General features: G+C 51.9%; 6 protein-coding genes across 6 annotated transcripts; 1 reads left to right on the forward strand and 5 right to left on the reverse strand.

Annotated features, from left to right (window-relative positions):
• Positions 1 to 1,145: 1,145 nt before the first annotated feature.
• On the reverse strand, positions 1,146 to 2,069 carry N7474_010759 (bZIP transcription factor; the record flags this gene model as incomplete). The annotated part of the gene is made up of 2 exons (XM_057202169.1): positions 1,146 to 1,873; positions 1,928 to 2,069. 2 exons carry the CDS (start codon positions 2,067 to 2,069, stop codon positions 1,146 to 1,148), a joined length of 870 nt encoding a protein of 289 aa, XP_057047453.1.
• A 725-nt stretch (positions 2,070 to 2,794) lies between these two features.
• Positions 2,795 to 3,313, reverse strand: N7474_010760 (peptidase S41 family protein; the record flags this gene model as incomplete). Its single annotated transcript, XM_057202170.1, has 1 exon — positions 2,795 to 3,313. One exon carries the CDS (start codon positions 3,311 to 3,313, stop codon positions 2,795 to 2,797), a length of 519 nt encoding a protein of 172 aa, XP_057047454.1.
• Positions 3,314 to 3,640: 327 nt separating this feature from the next.
• Positions 3,641 to 4,566, reverse strand: N7474_010761 (ankyrin repeat domain-containing protein; the record flags this gene model as incomplete). Its single annotated transcript, XM_057202171.1, has 2 exons — positions 3,641 to 4,261; positions 4,558 to 4,566. 2 exons carry the CDS (start codon positions 4,564 to 4,566, stop codon positions 3,641 to 3,643), a joined length of 630 nt encoding a protein of 209 aa, XP_057047455.1.
• Positions 4,567 to 7,445: 2,879 nt separating this feature from the next.
• On the forward strand, positions 7,446 to 8,441 carry N7474_010762 (acetate uptake transporter family protein; the record flags this gene model as incomplete). Its single annotated transcript, XM_057202172.1, has 3 exons — positions 7,446 to 7,798; positions 7,891 to 8,065; positions 8,124 to 8,441. The coding sequence occupies 3 exons, from the start codon at positions 7,446 to 7,448 to the stop codon at positions 8,439 to 8,441; spliced, it is 846 nt and encodes a 281-aa protein (XP_057047456.1).
• Positions 8,442 to 10,085: 1,644 nt separating this feature from the next.
• Positions 10,086 to 14,919, reverse strand: N7474_010763 (putative eukaryotic translation initiation factor subunit eIF-4F; the record flags this gene model as incomplete). The annotated part of the gene is made up of 5 exons (XM_057202173.1): positions 10,086 to 10,248; positions 10,322 to 10,710; positions 10,772 to 10,855; positions 10,920 to 14,105; positions 14,254 to 14,919. 5 exons carry the CDS (start codon positions 14,917 to 14,919, stop codon positions 10,086 to 10,088), a joined length of 4,488 nt encoding a protein of 1,495 aa, XP_057047457.1.
• Positions 14,920 to 15,886: 967 nt separating this feature from the next.
• N7474_010764 (HVA22/TB2/DP1 family protein) lies at positions 15,887 to 17,002 on the reverse strand (the record flags this gene model as incomplete). The annotated part of the gene is made up of 3 exons (XM_057202174.1): positions 15,887 to 16,709; positions 16,766 to 16,915; positions 16,974 to 17,002. 3 exons carry the CDS (start codon positions 17,000 to 17,002, stop codon positions 15,887 to 15,889), a joined length of 1,002 nt encoding a protein of 333 aa, XP_057047458.1.
• Between the last annotated feature and the right edge of the window lie 500 nt (positions 17,003 to 17,502).

Consider the following 17,502-nt stretch of genomic DNA (forward strand, 5'->3'; position numbering starts at 1 on the left):
TCCAGCCGGAGCCATGGGCCTAGAGCTTAGATGATCGGCTACATACTCCTCTAAAACGCCAGACATGGCCTTGATCCATTGTCAACAATCGTGAAAGCTCCGTGGGCGTTTCCTTGCCAGCTGTACTCTCTGTGCACCATAAACGCAGGCCGAGTGGACGCCGAGTGGAGAGCACCATGTGCTCTGGGAATGACTGTGCGTTGCGTATCTGTCGATATCAAGAAAATGACCGCCTGGGGGCGTGCGAGCCTTGCCGGTCCGCTAGAAGACTGCAAAGCCGGCCATACTAGACCTTTATGAGATGCCAGAACGGCTGTATTACGTATAATCCTGTGTATGACACGAAGGCACATGTAATTCTATTTCTTACATACAAATTGAACGTCAGTCATGGAGAAAAAGGCATCAGGTTGTTCAGACCATGTCCTCCAACCCAAAGGGAGTTGGTCTCTTTCACTCTCAGAAATGAGACCTTCTGTAACGCCCTTATCGAGGGAAGAGCCTTGTTCCAGACGCTGAGCCATTGTCTCACCCCACCACCTCACTTCTTCAGGGCTTGAGTAGTAGACTACAGAGGCAGATGTTTCTATATCTGCAGGCTTGAACCCTGCACCCTGAGCCCACGATCGAGCCCTTCCGCCATATGGTGAAGTTTGCTTCAAAGCAGTCAAATCTTCCACCAATTTCATGCTGGCCAACACAGTTGGAATAGAGGGATGGGCTTTCAACCACATATCCAAGATGGGAGTGGAGTTTGCAAAAGCGGAGGACGCAGGCCAATGCCTGTTGAGGATCCTCGGTGACACCAATATCAACGGTCACTCGTTGTTTGTCTCGGGAAGAAAGTGGGCTCCTAATGGATACTTGGATCTCGATTTGGAGGATTACCCGCAGAATGCACTGGTCCAGGAAATGCAAGAAGATCAAGTGAAATCAGCACCTGTCTCTTTAGGTTTGTTTGTGTGAAGAAGTGATAATCGAGTTAGAATAGTAATCCAAGAGTGTCTGGGTCAAATATCTTGCAGATTGACCAATAGTATCAACTTCATCTGGGAGATTATCGAAAGGGCAGATTTTCACGGTCACCAAGCATATAAAAGCAAAGGGGTTTGCCGGCTCAAGCCATCGAGACGATAGTTACCTATTCAGCTAGGCAATCGGTATATCAAAGCTAACGTTGTCTTCCAATTAAGAGGCTTCTCGCCCCTTTTCGCTCTCCAGCGATTAGTATACATCAGTAACTCTTCACAGCCTTTGAGCAAGAATCCCCACTTCAGTAGGAAAGCCGGCGTGACTTCCCAGTTTTCCGGCTCCCAGGAAGGACCCCACACTAGCAAAGTAGCCCCCGTATTCCTCGTATCCCAGAACGCCATCAGATCATGGCACAAATCTTCATCATTGATAATGTCCTGAACGGCTATAAGATTGTCACGCATATTGTGAAAGGGGAAAAAGTCCAGCCAGGGGTGATGAGGGGTGCGCAGTTGGCATTCTGTTGGTCGAAGACTGTGGGGTATTGAGAACACCGAGAAGCCAGGTATCGGGGTGTTGAAAATGGAGATAGAGTCATCGCGCTGCATCCATTCCATGGTCATGCCAATCGAGCGTGTATTCTCGATGATTGCACGCTGGATATTTAGCTTGGAGAGGGAGACGAGGTGATCGATGTCAGGGGAGTTGTGAATGTAGCTTTCCAATGCTACAGACTCGAATTGACGCATCATCGAGTGCAGTTGAGGGGGCGCGATAGTGCATGTAAATCCCTTTTCATCTCGGTCGATCTGGATAGGAGTGGAGCTGGGTGGTACAACTACAGCTTTGTTGCTGTGGACCTGTGCCTTATCCTTGGTTATTGGAAACTTCTGTCGCATCCCTGACCATGTCAGGATTTATGATATCATACGAATGGAGGGAGGAGGAAGCGTACGATATGTTCTTTGGTTGAGGCGATTCTGTAACTTTCTCCGTTCAGCTCGATCTATAATACCGGTCCAATCATCCTCGGGCGTTCGGATAGCGGCCTGTTGGGACATTCGGACCAGTTGAATTCGTTGATTGTCGGGCGCCATATTTGATGGCATGGGCAATGGATGTGCCGGGCGATCATGGCCGCGACCCGGTCTTTTAAAGATGTAGGGTGCTTATGCCAAGCCTGAATGTGATTGGCTTAAGTTAAATGAGAGCACGCTAATGCAAGTTGCTTACATGTTCTAACCTAGTCTGGACTAGTCATGACGAACCTTTGGATCGGTGAAATCATAGTCTTGGAACACCAGCCATGAGGCAACAGAATCTTGAATGCTGGTCGAGATCTGCTAATTGAACTTGTGCAGCCCTCTTCCATTCTATGCACTTCTATCTCACACCTAGCACCGACCGACCTGATGCAGTATGAATTCAAGACAAACACTTACATTAGACCTGATATCTCAGAATTAGTCTTAGCCGCACATATTGCTCGCAAATGTTAAGATGATGTGGTTTTTATTCCCAATCTGTTGATTCTTACTGTCCCGACATCCAGAGCCCTTCAGCATTTCCATGCTTCAAATCTTTACCTTCGGATTTGGGATATGCCAGAGTCAGGAGTGCTTCACAGTAACCCTAAGTTGGTTATTTTACGGATTCGGGCAACAAAGACTCGTAGGTAACTAAACCTTGGGTCTGACTTGGGAAGACTAATGGCTGGCTCTTGAAACATGTACATTCTAAAATAAAATAAAAATGAAATGAAATGAATATTACATGAACTGGACTATGTGAAAATTGAGCTTTGTAGGATGGGCAGTTACTGTTATCCTATCAAGCAAGCAGAAGAGGTAATATCCCTCAAACATGGATGGGTTTTACAGTGGTGCTGAGCGGCGTGTGAGGACGTCCCTTTAACGGACAGCCCATTGCTCCAGAATGTCCCGGCTGCCGCTACCCGAGCTGTAGCAGGGTGAGCGAGGTTCTCCCAGGTGTAGAAAAGACGATAATCAGGTGGTTCATAGATGAACTGGAGGGGCATGTGTTCCTGGCCGGGCCGGTAGCCGTTGAGGAAGTTGACACTGATTGGCTCAAGTCCCGTCAAAGGAACCTGTTCATTGGCCACGGGTGCGATCTCTTTGAGGCGCTTGAGTTGCCCGTCAGTGGGAGTGGGATTTCCCTCTTGAGTGGCATTGGTTGCCACCTCCAGGGCTTCTTGATACATCAGGGGAAGCATGCCACTAGAGATGAGCCCCTCTCCCTTGGTACCCCCAATGGCTTGCATTGCTCCATTGTGGGGATGACCACCGAATACCAAACTTTTAACAGTCCCAATGTTCTTCATGATTTCAAGTGGACATGCAGACTCCGTTTGTGACCTAGAATTGGGATTCATACCCTGTTAACAATGCAAGGGTCCATCAAACAGTGAAATCGTTTGGGGGCTATGGTTGATGATAATGATGATTCTATTTTAGTCTGATGTAGCAATCCTATTGTTGCGGCGCTATGCAGACCCACATCAGCTGAAATACTGCCGTACGTCCTCTGCATAAGGGACCTTAGAGATCACAATTCCGTCTCATCGTGCCACAAACTGGCTTTTCGGCAGATGTATAGGCACATGACTCTTGTAGTAAAAATAGTCACATCCGTTTTCAAAACCTACCTACTATACAGTAACTGCACCATTGTCAAGTAGCATCTGCGCCACCTTCTCATGACCTCTAACCGATGCAGTCTGGAGGGCGTTGCCATAATATCCGCCTCGAGCATTGACCCCCGGACCTTCATCAAGCAGCATCTGCACTATCTCCTCGTGGCCTTCCACTGGAGCGACCTGAAGCACATTCAGTCTCTGTACCACCTCATCACGTACTCCAATTGATGCTTCCTGGAGCGCGTTACGAAAATATTCACCGTGAGCATTGATGTCGGCCCCTTGACCAAGCAGTATCTGCACTACTTTCTCATGGCCCCTAGATAATGCGGCTAGGAGCGCGTGACAATAATGTCCAGCTCGAGCATTGACGTCGGCACCGTTATCAAGTAGCATCTGCACCATCTTCTCATCGCCTCTAGATGATGCGGCCAGGAGCGCATTGCCAAAATATCCACCTGGAGCATTGATGTCGGCACCTAGACTAACCAGTACCTGCAGCACCTTCTCATAACCTTCGGACGATGCGGCCTGCAGAACGTTGCCAAAATATCCACCTTGAGCATTGACGTCGGCACCTTGATATGCTTCCTGGAGCGCCTTGCGAAAATATTCACCGTGAGCATTGCTTGACTAAGGAGGTAACAGAGTATTGTGAGAAAAGGAATAACAGAAAGAAAAAGATCTTTAGGATAGATAAGAAAAAAAAAAAAAACTGAATGCAAGCGACGCGATTCGAACGCGCGAAGTTTCCCACTGCGGACGTTATCAGAGATAACCTAAACACAGCGCCTTAACCACTCGGCCACACTTGCGTCAATTACACCGTAATTTCACGGTTTTTAAATTTTATATATATTGTAAAATCTTACTATGGCTAGAGCGTGCTAATTGCACACGATTAGTACAACTCCATGTTAATTACACACCCCATTCATTACGCAAATGTAGTATAGTCTGTGTCTTTGTAGCATTGTTACCCGTTCTCGTCTAGACGAGTCTTAGAAGTGTTTCATAAAAACCCCTGAGTAGATTGTTTTACGGATTGGCCTCGCAGGTAGACTTTGGGTGCGACTCAATGTATTTCCAAGATTGAAGGCTGGCCCCTGAAACTTAGGTGCCGGCGAGGCATTTATTTACAGGCTCCTTGCACCGCTTGTTCATGTGTTCGTGCATGAGATCGCTGTGCCATGAGGTATTTCTATGCCCCAAGGGATCAGGCATATGATCGCAACCACAGGTCACAGTATACGTGATCGTACCACTCATCGTGCCCGAAATCACTCTAACAGTAATCAGCCAAGTTTGTAAATTAATACCCGGGGATGTTTCATATTGGCTTAATCGGCGATTCCATCGTACGGCATATGTACCAGGTAATGTCTGCCATTTCTTGGCTTGTTCTTTCTGTTCTAGTGCTCACCCTTCGCTCTCCTGAGTAAAATTGAGCGCGATCCTGAGCGACCTGACTAGCTCAGTGATCTTTAGCTGACTGTTTAACTGAGTACCCTTATGCTCATTGATCGCCCTCATTCGCTCACTAAGCCCGACCTGATAACAGTCAACTCCTGCCAGTGCCAAACATATTTGCAAGAACCGCGCTCACAGTGGAGGAATTTTTATTTTTATGTTTATCTTTTATTTATTTATTTATTTATTTTTTTTGGCTGTTTCTCGTTTATATCTATTCATAATAGCTATAGGACTCCGGCCGATAGCTTCCATCCTTCGTCTGGTGAAGAAATCTCCTATACTGGCACTGCCGGGGAGCCCTTTCCTGTGACCAAGGGATGGCTCCGTGTGTCTCTCCGCAAAACCAACCCTCAGCATCCACGCTATCGGTCTTGGTTACCATATCGGGATTTTTATTCCACAGATGTTCTGCCTGTAGTTCCCACTGAGGTATACCCCGTTGATGTGGAGATCTGGCCAACCAATGTGGTTGTTGAAACAGGTGGTCGGTTGGTTCTAGAAGTGAGCTCAGGAGACACAACAGGGACTGGGTTTTGGGGCCATGACGACCCTATTGACAGGTACAGTTTTGACACGGCAAATACAATCATGCTGATGCGATATTTTCGTTCTAACAGTTCTGTAGGTCGGAAACGATCTTCAAAGGTCAAAATCACATTCACTTCGGACCAGATTATATGAACTACATCAATCTGCCCATCATCCCCCCGAAATAATAGATTCTGTCTAAGCGATTATTTTACACCACTAGAAGGTGATTGGAAGAGCATCGTGGTGTCTTGTAATATATGAAAAAAAAAGTTCAGTTCATCCATATTTTGTTGAATGCATAGGACTAGCGGAAGCATTATAATCTCACTCTAGTCAGCTATCAAGTTCTAGACGATTTTGAAGAGTTACGCAAAGTAAACCCATGGTAGCTAATACAACACCATCTCACTAGCAGCATCTCTAGTCACGTCTCCCTCCTTTGCAGCGTCCGCAATCCTCAGTGACCCTTGGCAGGGTGACAGTATGACCTTGAAAGCCGATTTAGTTAACTTGCCAGGAAATTGGGAAGAGATGGCCTGTGAGACAAAAGCACCTTGCTCAACTTTCTTTTCGGATGACGAACCGAGTGAATATCAGCCACCGGAACGGGCAGAATCTGAAGCTGATGGGCAATTGCAGGCCTCACAGGAAGTAATTGGACTTGGAAGCGAGGAAATATGAGAGGAAGTCGAAAGCAGACGCTCTTGATGCAGCTGAAATGGAGGGAAAGAGAGCCAGAATCCAAGAAAATCGTTACTTGGCTAAATATAGTTGGTTATCCATATTGTCCTTCACGGCTCTTGAGACGGCCAACAACGGGCAAGAAAAGCTAAGCACAAATCGAACCACCTAGCCCTGCGATATTGCAAGAAGTATCATCTAACATTTTCTGCAATGCATTTTATAGCGCGACACGTATCTCTCGCAGAATTTGGGACATTGAGAACCTGCAGTACAAGTGGACGAAGAGGATTCTTCTGGAGAAAGACGTCGTGAAGAAAGAGGGTGATTCAGCAAACAACTTATCTTTGTATCATTCCACCTTATTTAAATATGTAGCCTAGGGCGGTGAACTTGAAGCGTAAAGCGTTTTGTGTCTGAGGGTGGCACGGTCGCGAGGTTCCGGGGCAGCCACCGATTACAGCTAAATGATAACATGGCTATCTAGTTAGCAAGACCACTGAGGAAGAACATATCATATTTACGAGACAAAAATGACGAATTAGCATTCGCAAACTTTATACCAAAAGTCGGCTTCCGCCTCGGCAGCCTGAAAATTTCCGTGAAACGGACCATAGGTCGATGTGCCGAAGATATGCTCCGGTCTCCACAATGAACTCTGTTTTAGGTTTCCCCGCACAATCTGAGATCTGCCCTTACGTAGATCATACCCCGAAGTATATGAGCATTAGCTTGTCTACGGGTCATAGTGCAGACCTGTTACTTCATGTAGAATTACCAGTCCCGTGGACTGGAATTTAATCAATGCCGTTCATCCCTTCCCGACCGTATTGGTGCGCGATGAATTCCCGATGGTACTTCCCGGTAAAGATTGAGTTGTGCGAGCAAGACACACTTTTCACAAATAGAAATATCTATATAAAGCCGGTAGGAGTCATGCATTGTGTTTAAATTTGGTCAATTCGATTTTATCATTGAAAAACCGGTTCAATCAAATTCAGACATTGCCAGGCCCTTGTCTCCTAAGACATTTGACCTCCCTACTACTTGGTTGTATGGAACACACTCTCAACCGTATTTGTTGAACTACGCCTTCTTCCCAAGAAACAACTACCCTACTCCATTACCCACCATGTCCTCCGAAACCAAAGACTTTGATCCCAAACCGCTCAACAACAGCCCCCAATCAAACACCCATGTCAATCCTGAGGACATAGCAAACGGCCACTACGGCCCGTTAGCACACGTCAACACAGCCGAAAGCCGTCTCCCAGCCTTCGGCGGTGAATTTCAACCAGGTTTGTATCGCTCCCCGAAAGACCGCAAGTTCGCCAACCCGGCGCCGCTTGGTCTGTGCGGCTTTGCCCTAACGACCTTCATCCTCGGATGTATTCAAATGAACGTGAAGGGTGTCTCGAAGCCGAATATTATTGTTGGACCGGCTTTGGCTTACGGCGGTTTGGTGCAGCTTCTCGCTGGCATGTGGTACGTTCTTCCTGCCCAGGGTTACTTGCAACACAATATGATGCGAGTGGAAGGAATGGTGCTTTCCTGTTTCTAACCTGCTGAATAAATAGGGAGATGGCAATTGGGAATACCTTCGGCGCAACCGTCCTCTCCTCATACGGCGGCTTCTGGATCTCAATAGCTATAACTTTCATACCCGGAGGATTTGACGTCATGAACGGTCTGATCGAAGAAGACAAGGGGTCTCCTGTGATGTTCTACAATGCATTCGCTCTGTATCTCATGGTTTGTTTCCCCCTGACCTGAAATTTTGAAATCCAAATCTAATCCTGATACAATACAGGCTTGGTTCATATTCACCTTCCTTATCATGCTATGCACAGTCAAATCAACCATAGCATTCTTCTCTCTCTTTTTTGTTGTCGATCTCGCCATCCTGCTTATTGCACTTGCGTACTTTTACCCGAATGCACAAGAATTGCCTAATGGGGGTCTTATGGAAGCGGGCGGATTTTTCGCTCTTTTGGGGGCCTTCCTTGCTTGGTATAATGCTTTTGCTGGAATTGCTGATGATAGCAATAGTTTCTTTGTTGTTCCTGTGTTTCATTTTCCGTGGTCTGAGAAGAGACGGAGGCAGATACAAGGGAACGGCGACGTCTAAAATATTCGGGGAGCTTGAGTTGAGCATGAAGAGGGCTGTGTTTTCCGTGGCCAAGTGATGTGGTCTCTGAGTGAAATATAGCCTCGTTGGTTGCATATGCCTCCTCTCACAATGCCTGGGGTTTGAGCTTAGTGGCAGGAAAATGGATGTCTTGACTCTATCCGCTCAAAAATACTTTCGTTGAATCTATCCATTAATCAATCATGCATTTCTCTCTCACTTGTACTACTCGGTGCATCCATGTTTGCAATCCGTATAAATACCGCAAAACTTCTAATTTACTCCCCCCAAACATCATCTCAACCACCCAGACAGCCTCTCGATGAGTGAAGCCTCCGTAAACTGCGAGGTCTATAGCGATGAACTACAGGCCGGAAAAAGATGCGATCCCAACAAGGCATGGAGCCTGGCACCAATCTTTACGAATTGTCCTAGCTTATGTCCAGAGACATGTCACAAATTACCATGACGATTGGGGCGGGAGTCACCATTGCCGGTGTTGTTCTATTGTCCTTTATTATCTCTGTTTTAGTGACTATCTCTGCTGTTTGGTATGCTTTTCTTTCTATCTATCTCAAGTCAGGCAGCAGTAACAATTGAGGGTTTTAACAGTAGCGCGGATACGAGAGATACTGAATATGAGTTGTGAGACGTGGGCTTTAGTCTTGGGGGTCCGGCCTCATCTATTGTAGACTACTCTCCTTGTATATAGATAGGGTCGGTGGCTCTTGCAGCCGAGACAACACACCACATTACAAATCTTTCTTCCTTTAAAGCAACAGCAAACAAAGGGACCTAGGAAGAGAGTATGTAGAAAGTGAATCACATACTTCGCAGAGCCATTCGATTAAAATACACACAGATAAAAACAATCAAGAAAGAAGAGTTTATGAGATTGAGACTCCGGGTATTGAGAAGACACGATCAAGAAGAGAAAAAAGGGGAAAAGGGGAAAAAGAGAAGGAAAATATGCAAGAGCAACAAGATCAACCGAAGCGAGGTTCATCATCCATGTCTCTCTACCATGGGAATCTCACTCGCTCGCCCATCATCAATGCTGAGAGCCAATTTTCCATCATCCAGTCAATCTCTCTTCCTTCTTGTCCTGCTTGCTGGGCCACCCGCCCACTCATACCGATTTCTGGCTGGCCGGACGTATGGTCTGGCCTGATCGGCTCCTAATGACAGCAACAGCGCCAGCAAACTACTCCGTTCCAAGTTAGGTACCCTCTCCTGGCCTGTCCATCCACCATCCCCTCTGTTCACTGTTCTTCCAGCCACACAGGAAATAGAAAGAAGTGGAGTAACGAAGTGAAGTAATAAAAAAGATGTGAAAATTGTACACTATGAATCGAGTTGAAAAGATAATAAAAGGGGGGGGGGGGGGGGTGGATGGAGAAAGGGAGGCAATAGAAAAAGTCCTGAGTCCCGGCTCCCGAGTTCCAGTGAACCGACCAGTCGGAGATGCAAGGCGAGGCGAGGAGAATGACGACGACAGATTAAAACATTCGCATTTGGGTGAGCTCATGTGTGGAGCAAGATATAAAGATGAATGAATGATCAAAGCACAGAAAAAGAATCTTTTGTTGAAGGGATAACCAAAAATGAATAATAAAAAAGCGTTGATCATTACTCCGAGGGAATCTATGCTGCGTTCTCGCCATCCTTCGAAGGCGTTTTGGAGGGTCTGCGCTCGGCCGCTGCCGTCGCTGCTGCGGCGGGCTGCGACTTGGTGAGGTTCGGGGACGTCGGGTTTGACGGGGGCGAGGTCGCCATGTTGTCCTTGTCTTCTAAAGCCGCGAGTGCGCTGGACAGAGGTTACATTAGTATGACTCGTACATACCATAAATAGAGGGAGAGGTGAGGGTATGTATGCATACCTGAAAGCGTTCATCGACGAAGCGGCCTCCTTGTCTTCCTTCTTTCCGGCAGGAGGAGTGCCCGTGCGGCTGCTAGCAGCACTGTCATCACTGCCCCGGACTAGGTTTCCACCCGGTCCCAGAGTCTTGCGACCACTGCTGCTGCGCGAGCCGAGAAGGCTGGACGGGCCGAACGATGGAGGTTGGTTGGTGTTGCGAGTTGCGCGCAGACGGCGGAGGTCGTCGCTGCCGACCTTGCTCGAGGCGTAGTCTGGCGGAGGAGCCTGGTTGCCGTAACCGCCGAAGCCGCGAGCATCGCCACGACCCATGGTCGGACGGCCGCCGCCACCGCCGCGGTTGGCCTGTTGACGCGCGCGCTCCATCTCGGCCGCTTGCTGAGCGAGAGCAGCCTAGAATTTGATGTTAATGACCGGGATAAACTAGACAAGACAGTGAGTAGTGGACACTTACCTCTTCACGGATTTGTTGGATGGTCTTAGGACCCTTGTCGGAATCCTTGGAGACCCAGCGGTTATTCCGCAGGTCGACAATATCCTAAACACAGCATTGTTAGCTCTGTAAATTGACTGTAAATTGAGACCAAGTAGAGAGGACATACCATAAGCATGAATCTCAGACGGCTGGGCAGGTTTGGAGTATCGATCATGAGCACGATACGAGCGAAGTAGGCATCCATCATGGCAGGTCCCTTCTCCGAACTATCCAAGCTGGCACCGATGGTGCGCAGGAGACTGGTCAAGCTCTCAACCTCAGCCTCGTCGGGGATACCCTCGTAGTCGACCAGCTTCTTGACACACTCGTGCATGATACGCTCAGTAAGCATGCCCAATTTGTACAGCTCACCAATGAACTTGACGAGACCAAGACCACGACGCTTGGCAGCCGCAGCGGTATAGTACGCGTCGGACATCATGGCTATCTCTTCCGTCGTGCCCTCGGGTTGTGGGGGCAAGTTGACCTTCCAGCCGCGCTCGAATTCCTCCTGGCAGCGGTTAAGCAGGTACTTGCGGAAGAGACTGCCGCCCGCAACGACTTGGCCATTCTTGTCGCGGATGTTCTCGTCCTTGATCTCGGCGCTCATGTGCTCGAGCATGCGCTTGCAGAACTTGGCGTACATGGGCGCCCAGTGAGCCTCATCTGTGGCCTTCTCGAAGGTGAGTTGAATGACCTGTCGCAGGGTGCGGCCGTCCGACTCATCCTTGGACTGGGAAACAATCTCGAGAATCTGGTCCGCAATGCGGTCGAACTTCTCGGGAGTCATCTTGTTGAGAGCGGCCTTGACCTTGCGCTGAACCACATCAGGAGGCATGTGACCATCTCCACCAAGAGCTGGACCAGCCTGCTGACCAATACTGCGAGGCTTCCAACCAGTGCTACTTGGTACAAGAGCCTTGAGATCCATACCAGCGGTGAGAGGCATGGACTTGTTCGAGTCCTCTTCCTTCTTAGCAGAGTGCTTGTCGCGCTTGCTGCCGGTGCGAGGGCCACCACGACCGCTAGCAACACGACCCGGCATACCAGTAGAGCTGTTGCGGCTCATGGCAGGAGAACCCATGCTGCCCATACCGGGGCGGGGGATAGCACCGAAGGGGGCGCGTCCCATCGAGGCGTTGAAGCGCTGGTCCGAGGTGGTTCCGGGAGGCAGGGCGCCACGAGCAGGCTGGCCAAAGTTGCCCATGAAGCCAGTAGGGCCCATACCGCCGCGCGAGGCGGTGCGGCCGCCCATGCTGGGAGTCCGAGCAGACTGTGGACGCGACGAAGACTCAGCGTCACCAACAGTCTCCCGAACGCGAAGATCCCAATCTACCAAAGGCTTGTCCTTGTACGCAGTCTGGAACTGGAGCAGGAAGTCTCTGTCGTAGTGGAACCGGCGACCAGCAGGCGCGCTGGCGTTGAGAGCCGGGTTGGGCGCGGTGATCGAAGAAGGATAGGTGACCTTGCTAAGATCCTCGAGGAACTTAGCATTGCGCAGAGCATTCATGGCCGCGCTGGGCTTCTCGGGCTCCGTCTTTGTCTCGAGCTTGAGCGGGCCGGGCTTGCCCTTGGCGGCAGCACTGGCGGGTTTCGCGGGCGGGCCCATGGACGACATATCAGATGAAACTGGAGTGGCAGTGCCACTGTCTCCAGGCGTAGAAGTCTCGGTAGCAGTGAATCCACCCTTTTTGAGGGAGGCAAAGAGGTCCTCGCGCTCCTTGCGGCTGGACTCGTCGTCGACATCACCACCCTTGGCGCGAGCAGCCTCACGGGCAAGCTCACGCTCTTCGGCCTCGCGCTCAGCGGCCTTCATGTTGTTCTCGTAGGCCTCACGCTCCTCACGCTCCTTGCGTTCGCGCTCTTCCTTCTGGGCGGCCTTCTTGCGGTTGTAGTCTTCCTCGGCCTCGCGTTCCTTGCGCTCGACTTCTTCCAGCTCGCGTTCAATGGCGTCGTAGTCGATTTCGTCGTCATCGGCGGGCGCAGGGGCAGGCGCCTTCTTCGGTTCCTCGGCAGGAGCTGCCTTCTCCTTCAAGCTGAGATCCTCCACGGCAGCACGAATGGACTCGGTCTCATCATTCTTCGCCTTGGCGGGTTCAGCCGGTTCCTTTCCAGCAGCCTCGGCGGCACGCTTCTCGTCTGCCAGGATCTTTTGACGAACGGCATCCTTGAGCTCCTGCTTCTTCTCCTCGTCAGTCTTGGCGCTGCTTGCCTTGCTATCGGAGCGAGCGTGGCCCGTGGCGCTGGCTGTGCGTGGCGGAGGAGTGGACGTGGGAGTGGAAATCTTGATAGGGGAAGGAGTAGCGCGAGCCGGAGAGGCGGGAGTCTTCTCAAACGTCTTCACGGCACCGCTACCAGGGTCTTTGATGACGATGGCGGCGCTCTTCTTGGCGGAAGGAATGACGAAGTTCGGCTTCGCAGGAGCCGGGCTGTTAGACGATCTGCTGGCGGTGTGAGTGTGGCCGGGCGCAGGAGGACCAGCGGGTCCTTGACCCTGGCCGAGACTCGATCCTGGACGGTCAGTAGACACTTGGGATGGGGTGCGCGAGAGCGGAGTCGACTGCGGCGGCGGCTGGAACTGGCCCTGCATGTAAGCACCTTGGCCATTGTAGGGCATGCCAGGACGGGGCTGAGGAGACGGCGGGGTCATGTACTGCATCTGCTGCATGCCATAGCCCGGGTTGTAGTAGCCGTAATTGGGATCGTAAGCCTGGGGGTATCCCTGATTGGTTTTCATCATTGTCAGATAACGTTCAAATTGGCCGCTCTCAGGTGCAAGATCCGGGATGGGGAGGTTCTGGTGGAACAAGGCCGCCCGAGGGGCTTTGTTCCTTGGGAAATTGCCACGCCGGGCGGGTTTCAGGGTATTACGGAAAGAGGGTGGGTTTCTCACAGTTTGGGGACCCATGTGTTGGCCGTAGGCACCGTATGGCTGCGGAGGCATCTGGGGGTGGGCCATGGGGACCTGGTTCATCTGGGGAGTCGTCGGGTGGGCGTTGGCCAGCGCTGGGCTGCGGTTCGCTTGGTGCGGCGAGTTCGGGAAGGGAGCCAGCGGACGACCCTGATTAGGGCCGTGAAACTGAGGGCCCATATTCGGTCCGCCTCGGGGCTGGTTGGGCGTTTGCCGGAAATTCGGGCCCGGCGAGTATGGCATCTGGCCCTGGTAGCCAGACTGGGAGTATCCGCGACCGCGGCCACCCTGATGAGGGTAGCCACCGCGTCCAGGTCCACTGCCCATGTGGTTGCTCATATCGCTGTGGGTGGACTGCGACGATTCGCGACGCAGGTGTTGAGGACCGGGTCCGAGAGGTGCCTGCGGAGTCGGACGCATCTACGTGTGAGTGGCACGTTAAAAATCTGGTGGAGACTTGGCAGATCGCGCGCGGTCGCGTCCGCAACACTACACACACATCGCGTACCAAGGGCCATCAGAAAAGTGGAGGAAAACAAAAAGAACTTACGTTGGCATCACCGGCATCCCCAAAGCTGCCAAAGTTTGGCACGTTGCCCTGGCCCTGGTAGGTCGATGGTGGGGGACGGCCACCGCTGGACGCAGGCTGTGGGATGGGGGAGGGAGAGGTCTGCGGCGAGGTAACACGGGGGTTCATCGACGGGGCGACCCCCAAGCCGGGCTGAGTCTGGTTGGCGGCAAGCACGGCGGGATTGCCCATGTTGGGCGAGCTCTGTTGGTTCGCGAAACCGAACTGCAGGCTGTTGGGACGGCTGGCGGGCCCTCCGTTGGGCATGTAACCCGACGTGCCGGCGGACGTGATGGTCACGGATGGCTTGCGCGAGTGGTCAGCAGCAGGCGCTGTCGGAGCACCATTGACAATGGTGACGCCCGGCGACGCGGTCTGCTGCTGGGACTGTTGGTTTTGCATGGGGTTGCCGCTCACAGGAGATACGGAAGTCGACTTCCCATGTTGCGCCGAGCCGCCCACGGTGACGGGAGCGGCGGTCGAGTCCGTCGCGGACTTCTTCGTGGCGTTGGCGTAGGACCTAGGCGGCGCCGGTGCAGTCGCAGCCAGGGGGGACGGAGAGGTAGCGACGGGCTGGGTGGAGGAGGCGGCGGCGTTGGCAGCGGTGCTCTGTCCTTGTTGGCCCGACTGCGAAGGGATCGAGCTCATTAGACAGGTAGTGTCCACGGCAGACGCGCAGAGGCAGATCGGATTTTCGAGAGAGTGACGGTGATGTCAAGGCGTGGAGGAGGCTCGACTAAGGCCACATCCAATCCTGAATCTGCCGGTAAGGGAGCAAAAAGGGTTAGAAAGAGAGGAGAGAAGAAACCCGAGGAGAAAGACCAGCAACGCAGGAAGAAGCGTGTGGTCCCAGGGTTGATGGTAATTTTTGAGAGGTTGGATTGGGGATGGTTTGGAGTGTGGGAGGAAGGAAAAAATCCACGCGGAGGAAAAAAGTTGTTTCGGGAGGGAAAAAAAAATTGTGGAGGGAAAAGAAAGGCACAAGCGCGTCGGGATCGCAACAACAACTTACCAAGGCAGAAAACGACCAAAGACAAAAATATGGTCGGAAGGGTGTGGAAAGGGAGAAGAAAGAAAGGAGGAAAAAAGCGAGAGAGGGAAAAGTTGGAAGGCGAACAGGCTGAGGCTGTTGTTGTGTGGCCGCCACCAATGACATGATGTCGATGTGTACGGCTAGTAGACCCTGGAGTCATCGTCTATGCTCGTATCTACTGACTACCTGGAAATTTACGGACTCGTGCTCGATTCAGTCCACCAAGAACAATACTGGCGCTCTCGAACAATGAATGAACCGACACTGTGTTCGACTCCCGTTCGGCCATGGGCCTCGCCACCCGTGCGGAAGGACCACAACGGCTATCCCTTTTTAGTCCAACTACTAGTATGACCATTAAAGGGATACATAATTACACATCCCTGTTGTCTTGCCCTCGACTCTCGCGTACAAAGATAAATAAAGTCATAGTGAATTAATAGTAGCATTCCGGCGATCGGCCGCCGTGCATGCAGCCGCCGCGCATTGACACATTTATTTCCGTGTTTTTCTTTTTTCTTGTTTTGGGATTCCCGGTCAGCAACTGGAGTTAGCAACCCCCTCTAATTTTTCTACCCCCATTCAATAGCGATCATAGCCAGACGTTCGCGCCCGGGAGATCTCATCCACAGCTCGCGCTGCAAACTCCGCGCCTGACGAGCCCGACGAGCCCGAGGTGTCGTGGTCATTGCCGCCGAACCAGCCGGAGGTCCATCGGCCACCAGAGGCGCGCTTGGAGCTGGCGGATCGACTGCCGAGATCGTCATCGTCGACCACATCAAACGAGAGCTCGCTGCGATTCTTGCGCAGCGGCGTTCCATAGGCCAGATCCTCGGTCTCTGGATCCTCGCCGAGGGTCTGCTCCTCCCGCGCCAGGGTCGAGCGCAGGAAATCCAGCATCTCGCGCTGGGTGGATATATACTGCGCTTTCTCGGTGCGCGACATGGTCTCCATCTTCTGCTGCAGCAGGGTGCCGCTGGCGGACAGCTCCTCGGCGCGTGCTTCGCGCGACTTGCCCGTGGACGTGACCGAGCCGATGGCGGAACTGAGAGCCGAGTACCAATCATTCGCCGGGGCGGCGGATGCGGCCGCCACGCTGGGGAGGTTGAACCGCGACAGGAGCGACTGCGCGTAGCCCGCTGGACCCGAGGGTGGCGGCGGTGCGGGACGCTGTGGGGGAAGACCCATGACTCTCTCCCGGATCAGATCGACCAGCATCGAAAAGTACTGTAGGCCCAAGGTCTTGGCGCGTTCATGGGTGCGTCCGATTAGCTCTTCGATCTCGTGTTCGTGGTGCGCGAGAAAGGGATCCACGTAGTCCTGGTAGAGCAGGCGCGCCCCTTGCGTCTGGGGGAGGACCAGATAGGACAGGAAGAATAGACGGATCCAGCTATAAAAGGGGAACCTGATGGAGTTTGTCAGCGCGTGTTCCACGGTAGATCAGAGCAGCAGCAGTCGTACCATCCGATAATAAAGACCGTCCACGATTCTGCCAGCAGGATCACGGACAGCACCACCCAATACATCAACCATGGAGCGAGCTGGGAAGGGTCGGACGAGCGCAGGGCTTTGTAGGACGCGAAGACGGGGAAGAGGATGGTAATTACGGAGCTGTGGAACGAATTACAGTGAGCTGTGTTGCCAGGAGAGGTGTTTGGGGATCACTTACGACATCAAGTCCGCAAAGATGCCGAACATGGTGATGGTGAGGGTTGTTATGTCGATCCGACGTGGGGAAGCTTCAAAACTGGCGATGAAAGAAGACTACCACCCGGGGGCCGTGTAGCAGGAGCTACTGCTGATCAAAGAGAAGAGCTGGTGAGTGGTGGTACTGAGTGTTTTGGACCAGTTGCCGTGGCTCTCCGAACAATGTTGGTGTTCACCCCGCGTTGGCTCTGGGGGAAGAAGATGAAAGGGATCCGAGAGTGTGGAAGTACAGAGAAGCTCCAGGCAGCAAAGACAAGAGCGGCCGGCCGCTGGACGGGAAAGGGCGAGATGAGAGGGTGCAAAGAAAGATAAGATGGTTGATCCATCTCATTCCCTCATCGCAGCTCTCGTGACCGACCGCCTTGTCTTGACGTCACGGGAGATCTCAACTATGTTTAGTTGTTGGCGATCGGACGAAGCCGATCTGACCCCCGACTGTGTTCCCCGATCCCGTTCTTTCTCTTCCTGTCTCCTCTTCAACTCCCCACGAG

Source organism: Penicillium riverlandense (assembly GCF_028828495.1).
Source record: "Penicillium riverlandense strain IBT 135883 chromosome Unknown utg000011l_segment0_segment0, whole genome shotgun sequence".
Taxonomy (NCBI): Eukaryota; Fungi; Ascomycota; class Eurotiomycetes; order Eurotiales; family Aspergillaceae; genus Penicillium; species Penicillium riverlandense.